Raw genomic sequence first — 15,327 nt, forward strand, 5'->3', positions numbered from 1 at the left:
AAAAAAAAAAAAAAAAAAAGGAAGGCCTGGCTGGAGCTGTGGGAGGAGGTGGCTTTTCCTCTGAGTGATTTGGCTTCCTTTGTGGGTGGTTGTCTTTAGAAACATCTTACTAGGCCATCCTGATATGCTCCTGCATCAAGAAAAATAGCAGAGGATGAAGTCATTGAAAAATAGCATTTAGTTCCAAAATAAGAAAATTATTTAGGTGAATATCTACATCGTAAAATAACATTATCATTTGCTTCAATACTTGACTGGCAACAGCTGCTGGCCTTTTGAGTCAATACAATTGCATTCAGTAACCAAACATCTTTACCTTCATTATAGCAAGATTAAAGAATAATCAGCCAGGACCTGTAATTAATTCGCCTTCTCATGCTGTATCTTTAAAAGAAGATACTCTGTGGAGGTTTAATCATGTGTGAGCTGTGAGGCCCACAAAAGCTTGTCCACATAAGGCTGCTTATTCTTTGGTTTCTGCTGAAATGTAACAGGTTCAGCTGTGGCAGATCCCAGTCTCTTGAGGCCAGTACAACACTGTATGATCTCTTTGGTCTTGAAGCACTTCTTAAAAAGGAATAAAAGACTAAACTAAAAGCCTCCTAGCTTGGGTTTCTAAGTCTTGGTGTTCTGTGAATCATGCTGAACTATAGGATCTCAATTAAATAAACATCAGAAAATATTCAAAAATCTTTTAAAGTATTATTGGTCAATTATGAGCTTTCATCAGATGTTTACAAAAACCCTTAATTCTCCTTCATAAAAACATATTGCCAAATCTGTGTCTTCCTCATTAAATATGAAGTCATCAGTTTGTTTAACCTCATTTAGGGAACTTTTGCTTCTGAATTTCTGTAGATAACATTCTCAGCATTATGGTCCTTTTCTCCCTCCTTTTGCAGGAGTCACATAGGTAAAGCCATCCTGAGCCAGCCAGCTTGTGTGTCCAAACTCCTCTCCCTGCTGCTTGACCAACGCCCATCCCCAAAGCTGGTTCTTATCATTCTTCAGCTGTGCCGGGCGGCACTCCCGCTGATGAGCGTAGAAGACTGTGGGAATGTGGAGCTCCCACCCTGGAGCTACTCTGTCCCCTCCCTAAACAGTGAGCAAGAGGATCCCAGCGACCCAGCGTCCAAGATCGCCTCGTTGCTCTTAGCAAAGCTAGCAGATTACGTGGTCCCAGGTGAGTAGCCTCCTGGACGGAAGAATGGCACTGAGGCGCTCACTTCCTGTGGACGATCAGACCGAGCTTTCCCTTGTCCACAACTGCAACTGTGCTTCCTGTGATAAAAGGGAGAGAGAGCGGAGAAGGGACAGAGCGGGAGAGAGGGAGGAAGAGAGATTCCAAAGCCAGTGCTTTCCTTATACAGGGGAGCCGCACAAACAACTTCGCAATTTTTCTATTTGCTTAAAGGGTGTCAGACAGTCCTTTCTCCAACTGCTTCTGAACCTGACACCACGTTGACAAAAATCAGCCCCAAGAGTTCCTTAAAAGGAGATAAAGACCCTGGAGAAGAGAGTGAAGCAGTGGATGGCAAGCTCTCTATCTTTATCCACAAGCGGGAAGACCAGTCATCCCATGAAGTTCTCCAGCCATTACTAAGGTGATGATTGTAATAGCTATATGCCATCAAGCACTAGCCATGTCGCAGGCACTGTGCTGAGTAAGCCCCTTACAGGTATCAACTGTCTTAGCCCTCTTAACACCCCTAAGAGGTAATCAATGTTACTGTTATCCCTGTCATTACATATGGAGAAACTAAGGCAGAGCTGAAATATAAATGCAGGTCCCTCTGATGCAGAACCCAAACTTTTAACCACAACTCGGTACTGTCTCTCCAGACCCAACAGAGTGAAAATCCTGTTGAGAATGTATCATTTGTGTCCTATGAGGAGTCTATAGTGTGACCTGGGCTTTGAGAAGGAATAATGCAGCTTGGTTTTCAGTTATTGGCATCCTTCAGCCATCAGTAAATTTAGGGATACCATTGACTGTGAGGTGAAGAAATAAGAAACTTTTTTATAGCTTTATTTAATCAAAGGATGAATGGTATGATTGCTCAACAAGGAAGTAAAAATATATAATTACTGTCCAAAGATTACAAATCTACAGGGCCCTGTCAGTGGAATCCAGGACAACGAGAAGATCCCGCGGAGTACAAAGGAATTTAGGAGAGGTGTTTGTGTCTCAGATGGAAGAGTCCTCTCTCCAAATAAATGATTGAATGATGGTGTCATCCTCATAATTGGATCCCTTGTCTGCCATCATGGCAACCGAAAGTACTACTAGGCTGTTGGCATAGACTAAGCGTGGTCAGGGCAAGTCAGCACATAGATGAAGAAACTTCCAAGGAACATTCCTGGGCACTGTGAAATATCATAGTACAAATTTGGTGAAAGATTTTTTTGAGAGCCAGGTTTAGGAGGCAGGGGGAGCTGAATTATTAGAAAGGAAGATCCAGTCATTCACACCAAGGCAGCAATCCAGGCTGTTGTTAAAATCCCCTCACTTTGGGATTTAGATCACTCACTGAGGCCTCCCCCACCTGTGACCATGCCTGTAAAATCATTGCCTCTCTCTGCCTTCCCATTTTAGTAGCTCAGAAGGACGGCCCTTCCGACTTGGTACTGGTGCCAACATGGAGAAAGTCGTGAAAATGGACCGAGACATGACAAAGGTAACCCCAATATGAAGGAACCTGCTCCGCCAAGACCCACAGTCGAAGAACATATGCCAGGCTTCATGTTTTCAGGAGAAATTTTTTTTTTAACTTCAAGTTACCACAGGGTGAGAAATTGAAGATAGTGGCTTAACTGAGGCCATTTTCAAGAGAACTAGTCAAAATCAATGTATCATTAATGTTAAAATGTAGAAGAGAACTCTTGGTTTTGACCTAGAAATTTTCTTAGCTCTGTTAAGAAAGTTCTACAGCCTAAAAATACTTTAAAAGTGATCCCCCCCCCAAAAAAATGTGACCATAGGGTGAAAGGTTAAAAGAGTAATGATAATAGATAATAAGAAATAAAGACAAAAAAGCCCGTGAAAATATAAAAATATGCTCAGGCTCACAGATTACACGATAAATAATTAAAGGGAAGTAATAAAACAGTAGTAGTTTATCATTTTTACCTGTCGCACTGATAATGTTAAGATTGATGGTACCCATTATTGCCAAGGTGAGGGTAAATAGGCATTTTTAAGTATCCAGAGACAAGCCTGTCCTTGGCAGTTCTGTTTGTAAAAAACAAAATAGAATCTGTGTACCCATAAATAGGGGATTTGTTAAAGAAATTATTACATTCATATAATGAAATACTGTACAACTATAAAAATAATCAGCTAGGTCTAAATATATAGACATGGATATTCATGATATTTTATGGTATCAGGTTCATATCAGTGATCACAATTCATGATGTTTTGATAACTGATAAAAAAGAAATCAAAACTGTGTAGCGTGGCCTATGATTATGTATGTCAGAATCTGCATGGAAAAAATTCTAGAGGACTAACAGTGACCTCTGGCTGGGTGAGGACAAAGGATATTTATGGAGATTTAACTTTCTACATATAATATTTTAATATTATAAAATTTATAGAAATTTATAAAAATGAGCCTGGATTAGGGGAAACAGATTTTTTAAAGTATAGTGCTGAGAAGAGCGAAAAGAATATCATGAATGTCTTCAATCTGATCCCCAGGGTGGCTGCTGTGAGGTGATTACAGAAGAGGCGGCAGCTGCTCTGCGAAAAGCAACCAAGTGGGCACAGTCAGGCCTCATCGTCAGCGTCGGGCCACCCGTGGAATCGCTCAACCCAGAGACTGTGAGTGGACTGTCCACAGGGGACAAGAAGAAAACCGCCCAAACTTCCATTTGCCGAGAGAGGAACTCTGAACTTGCCAGGTAAAACCTTTCACAGGGTGGAAGCTGTCTGCACTCTTCTCAGACTTACTTTGTAAAGGATTTGTTTTGAGGGTTTTAATTTTATATCCTCCCCTTGACCTGCTGGAAATGAGGACTGAGGGCTTAGGCTGAGTGGACATCTGTGGCTGGAGGATTGTTTTTCTGAGAAAGGCCACCACCAGGAACACCAGCTGTAGTTTTTTTGAGTAGTAGAAATAGTAAACTCTGTCCTTGCTGCCTATACTTCATCCAAACGATACTTGTCACCATCCCAACCGTACACAGAAGCTTCTTTCTAGTTGGAGGAAAGATAAATGCGTGTTGCCCCTGGGAAGTTTGTGTGAGCTTCTGTGCTTGCCAGCCAGAGGCAGATGTAGTGTAGGTCCTTTCCTTGATCACGATGGTTTATACAGTTAAATGTTTGAGGTCCATTGTTTCCAAGGCTTCTTCAGTTACCAGAAAGAATGGGAGTCACCAAAACCCACTTTTTCCAGTATTTATAACTAGAAAATGTTTGCATCTGGTGCCAAGCCTGAAGCCACTCGTCTGCCTTATTCACCATCACTGGGCACTGACACTTTTCCCTGTTGACACTTGCAGGACCGACCCTGTCCGACCTTTCATCAGTGGGCATGTGGCAAACAGCATGGCTGCAGAAGTGATCGCCTTGCTTCACAGCTTGCTGATGGCGCCTGAGTCAAATGCTGCTCAGATATGGACCACGACAGCAGAGAAGGCTAGTACGCTGTTGCTGCTTAAAAGAGGAAGCAAGACAGAAGTTAATGTTCTGTTCTAGCAAAGGACATTCTAACAAAGAGAGAGTTCCCAAACTGGCCAGATATACTTGTTAACCGTGTTTCCCCTGAAATTTGCTTTGATTCAGTAGCTTCAACTCTGTTAACCCACATCCCCTTTCACTGCCAGTTCTGATTTCACAGAAGGCAGGCTAGTGTTCTCAGGAAAAGAATGGCACTCCTTGTTTCTCCTTCTTGCTTGTATTCGATAGGTACTAACATTAGGAAATAATGCAGCCTTGGTTTATTGGATTTGTTAAGTGTACTTACTAAGTCCTAAGGAGGCCTCTGTGTGATTTACACTCCCTGAGTGCTCTGTCCGTAATTCATCTTTACAAACAATAGTTCAGTTTCCTGAAAACTAGGGTTTGGTAATCAATTTCCCTTTTCCCAGTCATTCGTGATGTGAACACCTCATAACGTGTCCTAAAGATACTTGGTGTTGAGATGTAGGCAGTATGCTGTTATGGTTTTCCTGCAGATAAATTTTTGCTTTAGTTTAGGGGTTTTATTAACAGTGTTTGATTCTCCCATATTTTGAGGTTGTGTATTTCCAGTTCTGTCCAATCACATAAGGCAAATATGCCAAGAATGTCAGTGGTCATACCTGATAATTATTTCATCCCTCTCATATCCAGAGTTCCTTAAGCACATGGGACCCAGGCACTGTTGTAGACACTGCATCATGCTTAGTATCAAAACAACCAGAGCTTTATCTCCCACTGCATGGGCTGCTTCTTACATTTAGGTTCTGTCTCGTGCGCTGATGTACATTCCACAATTGGGGAAATATGCAGAAAGCATTCTGGAAAATGGCAGCAGTAGTGGCAGAAAACTCGCCAAACTTCAGAGAATCGCCCGCCAGGCTGTCGCTGCACTGTGTGCACTTGGAGGCTTCAAAGAGACAATCAAGATAGGGTCTGAGGTTCAGGTAACCAGCCACCATTTTCCCAAGTCATCGCTTCCCCTTTATATAAGTCCATTGATTAATTACTCATCTGTAAGACAAGTATCATCCACCCAGTTGGCAAAAATCCTTGTTCCTTTAAGCTAAGAAACTCGTGACTTCTAATCCACACTATGCTGCAGATTAGTCAGATATTAGTACAATACCGTGTAATGTTAACTACAATACTTGTGTCCTGTGGTGGTGTTAATATTGGCAATATTTTAGAATTGAAATTTTGAATTTGTATCATATTGTGATCACCTCGATATAAGGTTTTAGGACCTATTATTTTAACTCATGTTCAGGGCTTGGTATCTGTGTTATAAGAAACTATTACTGTAATGCCGGTAATGACAGCTGTAAGTTTCCTCTTCCCGCTTGTCACATCAGATAGTTGCTCACACCATCAGAGCGGTAGGTAGTGCTAATCCCTCTGTGTCTCTAGGTTTTAGGTAGAGGAATATCAGGAAGCATCGGAGTAGTGGCTTCTATCAATGAACAGGAAGGTATAGCTACAGTCAAATTCCCACCCATAGACTGTAGAAAGACGTCGCAAGCATCAGACACACTGACTATTCCATTGTCTAGACTTTGTGTTCCAAGATCAGAGGTAAGGTGATTTTTAAATGCATCTTAAAATGTTACTGCAGACGGTAACCGTACTGTAATGAGTAATATGCACATACACAGTACAGAAGCACAAATACTTGGTTTTCTTAAATTTTACTTAACGTGTATTTACCTATTGGGTGACGTGTATTTACCTATTGGGCATAACCATTTAATAGTAACATTTGTGTGGAAATTTTTACCTAGATGACAAAATTCATTTCTTCGGTTTGGAATATTCCACAGTGTATTGTATGTTTAATTGTTTGGGTCTAGCTTGCAATTCTGTATGGTGATTTGATTCTTTTTAACTGAAATTTTGAGAATTAACTCCAGATGATAATAACACCCTCATTTCTTATAAACTAACTACTTGAATTTAACTTTTTGCCATGCCCCTCCCCCCACCGCCATCAGGCATTGCCTCTTCATAAACTGTCCATTACTGAGAAGGTAGTACAGGCAGTCCAGTCCATGTTGCTTCCTCAGGAGGGAAGTCTCTCTATTCATACCTCACTTCCTGCAACAGGAGATGGGTCAGCTCCTGTGATGGCAGTCGTTCGGCTCCTGGCTGAAATAAGAACAAGGTGAGCACCCTCCAAAGATTCCCTAATGTGCTGAGGTGGTGCAGGCACAGAGACAGGGGTCCTCCATGTGCCCCTCTGCACCAGGCTAAGTGGGTCCACAGCGTGAACTTCATGCCAAACTGAGTAACAGAAACCATCCTCTTGTGCTATGTTTACTACAGTTTTTGTTGCATTCCCCAGTTTCTGCACTTTGAAATAAAGTTTAGCTGTTTCCCTAAGAAAGTAAATAAACAAAATATGATTGATATATAGAGCACATACATAAGGCTCCACTGATTTGCTTTGGTTAAAGAACTTTGTCCTGTCACAGGAATTCTTCTGCAGCTTTGCCTTTTTTAAAGTGGTTTGGACCACATTAGTACCTATCTGGTCCATCTGCTTTCCAAACTGCTGAGGAGAAAATTAGGGAATGCTCGCAAGTATTGGAGTTGGAAAGAAAATACATTTATTTACAATGAAACAACAGCAAGTTTCTTTTGACAATGAAACTTGTCAGAAAGTTCTAATATGTGTTTTGAGTTAGGTGAGAGAGATCAGCATACAGATTTCCCAAGCGTTTGGACCTCTCTTGTTCCCAGAACGTTAATATTGCCCATGGAGCACCGGTTAGGAAGAGCTGTTAAGAGATGGTGCTGATTTCTCACCTGGCACTTGGTGACTTCATTTAGGGAAAAATGACAGCCATTTTTCCCTTTTCCGATTGTCCACGCAGTGTCAGCAGTTACTATGCGGGGAAAAGAGAAGTTATATACTTCCCAGCCAGTCCAGCTCAGAAAAAAAGCAAGAGGAATGGGGAGTTTGTACCTTATTTAAATTAGAGGATAAAATTGATTGAAATGTTTTTCACAGTTGACTTTTTAGAGAATGACCATTGATGACTTTGAAATATTGTAAATCTTTTAACATTAAGAGCATGCCTGGTCATGGCCCAGCTTTTAGAAGACAGCTTATTTTGTGAAGAATTCATACAGCAGTGTCCAGCAGCTGTTGAAGTTCTCAACCTAGTAGCCCAGGAATGCAGTGCTGGTAAGTACCTGTTACTTTCCTTTCTACCCTATTGTATTAAGTTTTGTCAGCACATTTATAATTTGATAATGGAATGTTAACTGTTTTCATGTACACATCCAACAGCTGAACTCTAAACACAACACTTACCACAATTTACTTTCATTTCAGATCTAGAAATGTAAATAAAAACCTTCAGTAGATGCCAACTAGGAAATCAGCATTTTTCAATTTAACTTTAGGACCACTATGTCAGAGTGTTTTCTTTTCCCCATTCATATTAATTAGTTGCCTTTATTTCTCAATTAGAATTATGTATGAGCTGTCCTTAGAGCTGCAGATACTTTCTGACTATTGTCATTGGCCACATTTGAATTCAGAATCAAGAATTTGCACTAACATCCATCTTTGTGTGTGTGTGTGTGTTCCTCTGTGTCTGTGTGTGTGTGTTTATGGAAAAGTTCAAACAAATACAAGAATAGAGAGACTTTTTTCGTATAATGAACCCTCAAGTTTCCATCATCTAGTTTCAACAGTTATCAACTCATAGCCAATCCTGTTTCGTCTATGCTGCACCCTCCTGGATTATTTTTAAGCAGATTTTTAGATATTCCTTTATTTTATCCATAAATGTTTTAGTATGTGTGTCAAAAATAAGGACTCTTAAAATAACCATAATATCAGTATCACATCTAAAAAATTGACAATAATTCTTTAATATTATTAAGTATCTAGTCAGTGTTCAACTTTCTAATGTTCTCATAAAGTAATACTTGTTTTTACATTTGTTTATTTGAATCAGGATCCAAATAAAGTTCATCTATTATAATTCATTGCTGTCTTTTAAATCTCTTTTTAAAAAAAATTCCCCTCAGTATCTTTTCTTCCCTTGCAACTTATTTGTTGAAGAGTTTCCCACAGTCTGGATTTTGCTGATTATATCCTGTGCTGTCATTCAGTGTGTCCTTTGGTCCTCAAATTTCCTGTAAATTGATAGTTGGCCTGGGTGTTTTTTAAGTGAAAATTTACCCTTTATCCCCAAGGACATAGTAGGACTGTAAATGTAATTGCTCACAATTAGATTAGCATTTCTCCAGTGCTCTAGTACTAGCATTTTCATAAACTGTAAGGAAGAAGTGGATATCCTTCCCTAATGGTTTTAGTTTTATCCTTTTTTTTTTTTTTCTTTTTTGGTCATTTCTGTTATCTATATTATTTACTGTCTCTCATGCTGTTTGCTTTTTTTCAGTAACTCTCTAATCTCTTTTCTGTCCTTAAATTTTTGTCCTTTTTCATGTGGCAGTGATTTCTGTTGGTTTGTTTTTGCTTTTTAATTTGTCTTCATTCTGTATCTGTTTTACTTCTCAAATCTCCTTCCCTTAATAAGCATGGTTCTGTGGAGCCAACAACTGTTAAAAAAAACCTCAGAGAGGGACTTCCCTGGTGGCACAGTGGTTAAGACACCATGCACCCAATGCAGGGGGCCTGGGTTCGATCCCTGGTCAGGGAACTAGATCCCACATGCATGCCACAACTAAGAGTTGTCCTGCCACAACTAAAGAGCCAGTGAGCCGCAACTGAGGAGCACATGTGCCACAACTAAGGAGGCTGCCTGCCACAACTAAGGCCTGGTGCAACCAAATAAATAAATAAATAAAAAATTTTTTTAAAAAAACCTCAGAGAGACCCCAAAGAAAAGGGAAAAAGAACAAAAGAAAAGGAGCTTGCTTTCTTGGGTGAAATTACTTATGCTAAATACTTGCTTATAATTTACTTTTGTACTTATGGTATGTAGTTCCCTGCCTCTGCTTTCAATATTCTTGGCTTAGGTTGCATCCTGACTTATTTGACTGCTTTTAGCAAGCATATAACTTGCTGAATGAATCACTTACTATTCTGTAGGACTCTTTCTGGGTATCTTTTATATATTTTATGGAATAAAGGGGTCTTACTCTGTGAAATTAACTTTGGTACTTAATGTACAAGCCAGGAATCGTAATAATTTAGAGCAAATGGTTTTAACAGTAACCCACTAATCCATTTTTTTCTGTGGAAAAGAACCCTGTGGTAAGAAAGAGTTGGAAAGAAACCTGGGGGAAGTTCTTATTAATTTTTACAAAAGAGAAGACTATGAGCTTATACATAGCGATTTATATTCTAAAATACTGTCCTATGTCAAGTGCAACAGTCCTTAATAACTCACTTATTAGATTATCAGAAAGAACTCTGAGGTTAAATGTAGATATCCAAGTTTGCTGATTCCTGAGTCATTTACCTGTATTTAAAAAAAAACAAAAACAGGGCTTCACTGGTAGCGCAGTGGTTAAGAATCCGCCTGCCAAGGCAGTGGACATGGGTTCAAGCCCTGGTCCGGGAAGATCCCACATGCCACGGAGCGACTAAGCCCATGCGCCACAACTACTGAGCCTGCGCTCTAGAGCCCGCAAGCCACAACTACTGAGCCCGTGTGCCACAACTACTGAAGTCCACGTGCCTAGAGCCCATGCTCCACAGCAAGAGAAGCCACCGCAATGAGAAGCCCGCACACCGCAACGAAGAGTAGCCCCCACTCGCCGCAACTAGAGAAAGCTCGCACGCAGCAACGAAGACCCAATGCAGAAAAAAAAAAAAATTAAAACCCATATCTGAATTACTTTTCAACACAGTAGTGGATTCTTTTTTTCTCTTTTTAATTAATTTATTTGTTTTTATTTTTGGCTGTGTTGGGTCTTTGTTGCTGCATGTGGGCTTTCTCTAGCTGGGGTGAGCGGGGGCTACTCTTCGTTGCGGTACGCCGACTTCTCATTGTGGTGGCTTCTCTTGTTGCGGAGCATGGGCTCCAGGTATGCGGGCTTCAGTAGTTGTGGCTCACCAGCTCTAGAGCACAGGCTCAGTAGCTGTGGCGCATGGGCTTAGTTGCTCCACGGCATGTGGGATCTTCCCAGACCAGGGCTTGAAGCCATGTCCCCTGCATTGGCAGACAGATTCTTAACCACTCAGCCACCAGGGAAGCCCCAGTAGTGGATTCTTATAGCCTGCTAGGGAGTCAGAGCCTGTGCTCAGAAGAAATGCTGTTTAATAAATGAGATCCAAAGTGGTGGGTAGAAGAGAAAGAGTTCTTCGATTATTTATTTATTTATTTAATTTTATTATTTTTTTGGCTGCGTTGGGTCTTCATTGCTGCACATGGGCTTTCTCTAGTTGCCGTGAGCGGGGCCTACTCTTCATTGCAGTACACAGCCTTCTCATTGCAGTGGCTTCTCTTGTTGGTGGAGCACAGGCTCTAGGCATGCGGGCTTCAGTAGTTGTGGCACACAGGCCCAGTAGTTGTGGCTCGCGGGCTCTAGAGCGCCGGCTCAGTAGTTGTGGTGCACGGGCTTAGTTGCTCCGCAGCATGTGAGATCTTCCCGGACCAGGGCTCGAACCCGTGTCCCCTGCCTTGGCAGGTGGATTCTTAACCACTTCACCACCAGGGAAGTCCCTGATTTTTATTTTTTAATGTATCAAGATTTTTAAATTTCATATATGAAAGTGTCCTAAAATGTATATGTGATAATATATTGATTCTCTAAAATGAAAAATTTTTCAATGAGTTCCCTTTATTATTTTACTTCATCTGGGATGAATTAAGCCACGGACTTGGCCATTGTAATGTTAACTCACTCATAGCTAAATTTTATAGCTTCTCTAACCCAAAGAAAAGAGTACCTAATTCCATTTGGTCTAGGAAGATAGCACTACAGAGCTTGTTCTCATAAAGAAATATTCCTGGGGACTTCCCTGGTGGTCCAGTGTCTAAGACTCTGGGCTCCCAATGCAGGGGGTCTGGGTTCGACCCCTGGTCAGGGAACTAGATCCCACATGCTGCAACTAAAGATCCCGCAGCTGTAATGAAGATCCTGCACGCGGCAACAAAGATCCCGCATGCCGCAACTAAGACCCGACGCAGCCAAATAAATACTAAAAAAAAAAGAAGAAAGAAAGAAAGAAATATTCCTGGGGAGTTAACTGGATCCCTTGGTTGAAACAGCATAGGAAATAGATTGTGAAACTGAAGAAGAGACATACAGAAACCGAAAAAGTTCTCAACTTTTTTTGTATACTCTTAGAGATAGCAGAATCTCTCAGATTTCCTCTTTTCCCTCCTTCCTAAATGTACACATTCCCTGAGCCAGAGGTTCTCACACTTGGAAAGTTTGTAAGAATCTCTGGGAGGCAAGTTTAAAATGCTTTCCAAGCTCCACCAAAAAGTTAGAAGTCAAGGGTGGGCCTGGGCAGTGTGATGCAAGTGGCCCTCACAGCTCACTTGAAGAAACTGCTCTAAATTTTGCCTTGACCCACCTTCTTTTCTTTATCTGCCCTTCCTTGTGCTTTCATGGCTTCTGCTGTGGGCAGTCCTTCTCTTGAGGTGCAGGCCTGGTAGCTATTTTTCATAGAAGGAACCCCCCCGCAAGCCCCAGCCTCATGAATATACCACATTTAAAACCAAAGTCATCATTTACTCTGGAATCCACTCTCCTTTCCGAATTCCCTATTCTTGGTTATACTCGGGCTATTGCTGACCCTCAGGCACTGAGTCCTTCCACATCCAATCAGTTGCCATATCTGATTCTTCCTTTGAAATGCTCCTGAAATTTATCTCTTTTCTGTTCATCTCCACTACCAGCTCTTTAAGTCGGGTGCTTTTTATCTCATGTTTAGGCATATGCATTATTCTCCAAACTTTTCCTTCTTGCACTTTGTATTTTCCCATCGTCATCACAGTTACCTTCCTGAAGCCCCGATTTGAGTGGCTGCTTGTCAGGCGCATAGAGCTGTCACTGAGAGGCTGGCTTTCCTAAGTGCAGTTACTACTGTTAAGTTGTCATTTATAGATTGGAATGAATTTACAGCCGGTACTGGCACTTACTTGTTACTATGGCTAAAGTACAATACAATCAGCCTTTTCTTTCTTGAATTTGTAGCATAGGAGCTTTTTATTCTCATACTAGATGCTATAAAAATCTCCTCTTACGTTAAGCCTGCTTCATGGCAGACATGCCTCAACTCTGCCAAACAGCCCCCACTCCCTTCCTTCTTCCTAAGAATTGCTTTTCCCTTATTATTTGGTCTGATTCCACCTATCTGCATTGAAGTATCTCCATGACACTTGTTACTGGTTGCTTATAAGGACACTTTTGCAGATGTTATTCACTGTATCCTCCAGCATTCTGTGTATCAGGTCTCTCAGAATAATTTTTAAGTCATTTTAACAAAAATAATTGGAAAATGTTTATTAAAAATAATTGGGCTCTTTATGAGTAGTCAGTTTACATTTATGTAATGGACTTAACGAATATATAACTAAATAGTTTCCCCCTCTTTGGTTTGTCTATTGGGAAGCACAGATCTAGACTTGTGTCCCTGACTCCCAGGTGTAAATAAAGAACACTAAACACGTACCTCATGGCCTGGCCTCACTCCTGGCTCCACTTTGACTGTTTTATCTTTGATCACTGTCTAATCCATATCATTGGATTATATTAGGTGTCTTAAGTGTCTGTAGGTACTAGGTATAAGTCAATAAATCTTTCTTGCTACTATCCTAAACATATTCTGTGGTTTACTTTTATTAGAGTACATCTTATTCTTCCTAAGACATCTTTTTAAGTTGAAATATAATTTGCATACCACACGATCTACCATTTTAAAGCGTACAGTTCAGTGGATTTTAACATTGGGCTGGCCAGAAAGTTCGTTCAGGTTTTTCAATAAGATGTTACAGAAAAACCCTAATGAACTTTCTGGCCAACCCAATACATTCAGAGCTGTGCAGCCATCACCACTAATTCCAGAACATTTATAACCACCCCCCGCGAAGAAAACCCTCTATATTCATTATCCCCACCCCCTTACCTCAGGCCCTGACAACTGTCAATCTACTTCCTGTCTCTATGGATTTGCCTGTTCTGGGCATTTCATATAAATGGAATCATATAGTATGTGTGTGGCCTTTTGTGTCTGGTTTCTTTCACTTAGCATAATGTTTTCAAGGTTTGTCCATATTGTGGCAGGTATCAAGTAGTTCATTACTTTTCATGGCTGAATACCTTTCCATTGTATGGATAGATCATTTTGTTTATCCATTGATCAATTTATGAATACTTGTGTTGTTTCTAACTTTTGGCTATTATGAATAATGCTGCTATAAACATTCATATATAAGTTTTTGTGCATATGACTATGTTTTCAGTTCTGTTGCATATATATAGGAGTGGAATTGCTGGGTCTTACAGCAGTTCTATGTTTTAACTTGAGGAGCTGCTTCCTTTTTTGAGGGACCATTTTTGAAAGTGGCTGTGCTTATTACATTCCCACCAGCAACGTATGAGGGTCCCGGTTACTCCATACTCTAGCCAACACTGGTACTGTCTTTTTTATTATAACTAGCTTAGTAGGTGTGAAATGGTATCTCATTTGCCTTTTCCTAATGACCAATGATGTTGAGCATCTTTTCACATATGTATTGACCATTTGTATGTCTTGTTTGGACAAATATCTATTCAGCTTTGCTGCCTGTTTTTAGTTAGGTTATTTGTCTTTTTATTGTTGAGTTATAACAGTTCTTTATATATTCTAGATATACTTGTCCCTGATCAGATATGATTTATAAGTACTCCCTCCCATTCTGTGGGTTATCTTTTCACTTTCTCAAGTGTCTTTCGAAGCAGAAAGATTTTTTTTTTTTTTTTTTTTTTTTTTTTTTTTTGGTACACGGGCCTCTCACTGCTGTGGCCTCTCCCATTGCGGAGCACAGGCTCTGGACACACAGGCTCAGCGGCCATGGCTCACGGGCCCAGCCACTCCACAGCATGTGGGATCCTCCCGGACCGGAGCATGAACCCGTGTCCCCTGCATTGGCAGGCGGATTCTCAACCACTGCGCCACCAGGGAAGCCCTGAAGCACAAAGATTTTTCATTTTTATGAATCCAGTTTCTCAAATTTTCTTTCATTGCTTGTGTTTTGTATATCCTATCTCAGAAACCATTGCCTAATCTGAAGTCATAAATACTTATACCAGTATTTTCTTCTAGGAGCTAGAGTTTTAGCTATAGGTTTTTTAGGTCTCTGATCCATTTTGAATTTTTGTGTGTCATGTGAGGTACTCCTGAGACATCTAGCTCTTGACTATTCTAGAGTAGTGTCACAGTGCCAAGCCATCCAGAATTCCCATCCTTCTCTGCTTATTGAAATTCTGACTTTTCTGAGATCTGATTATTAAGCCTTTCTAGCTCCTGGAATGAAGTCACACATCTGTGCCTGTGTTTGTGTCTTATGTCACATAATAACACACTCTAGCCTTGCACTATGTTCTTTATTGTATGTGTGTATGCATATACATGTCTTATCTCTCCCAGACTGGGGACTTCAGCTCGTATTAACTTTGTATTTTCCAACATCTAGCACTGTGCCTTGCTCATAGGAGATGTTCAGCAG

General features: G+C 40.7%; 1 protein-coding gene across 1 annotated transcript in view; it reads left to right on the top strand.

Annotated features, from left to right (window-relative positions):
• HECTD4 (HECT domain E3 ubiquitin protein ligase 4) overlaps positions 1–15,327 on the top strand; it is a 145,512-nt gene that overhangs the window by 71,964 nt on the left and 58,221 nt on the right. The window contains 9 exon segments of the mRNA XM_007468587.1: positions 903–1,183; positions 1,415–1,604; positions 2,597–2,678; positions 3,704–3,906; positions 4,507–4,642; positions 5,449–5,631; positions 6,095–6,259; positions 6,676–6,845; positions 7,756–7,871. Coding sequence (XP_007468649.1) covers positions 903–1,183; positions 1,415–1,604; positions 2,597–2,678; positions 3,704–3,906; positions 4,507–4,642; positions 5,449–5,631; positions 6,095–6,259; positions 6,676–6,845; positions 7,756–7,871 — 1,526 coding nt within the window.

Source organism: Lipotes vexillifer, unplaced genomic scaffold, assembly GCF_000442215.2.
Source record: "Lipotes vexillifer unplaced genomic scaffold, Lipotes_vexillifer_v1.1 scaffold573, whole genome shotgun sequence".
In the NCBI taxonomy this organism is placed as follows: Eukaryota; Metazoa; Chordata; class Mammalia; order Artiodactyla; family Lipotidae; genus Lipotes; species Lipotes vexillifer.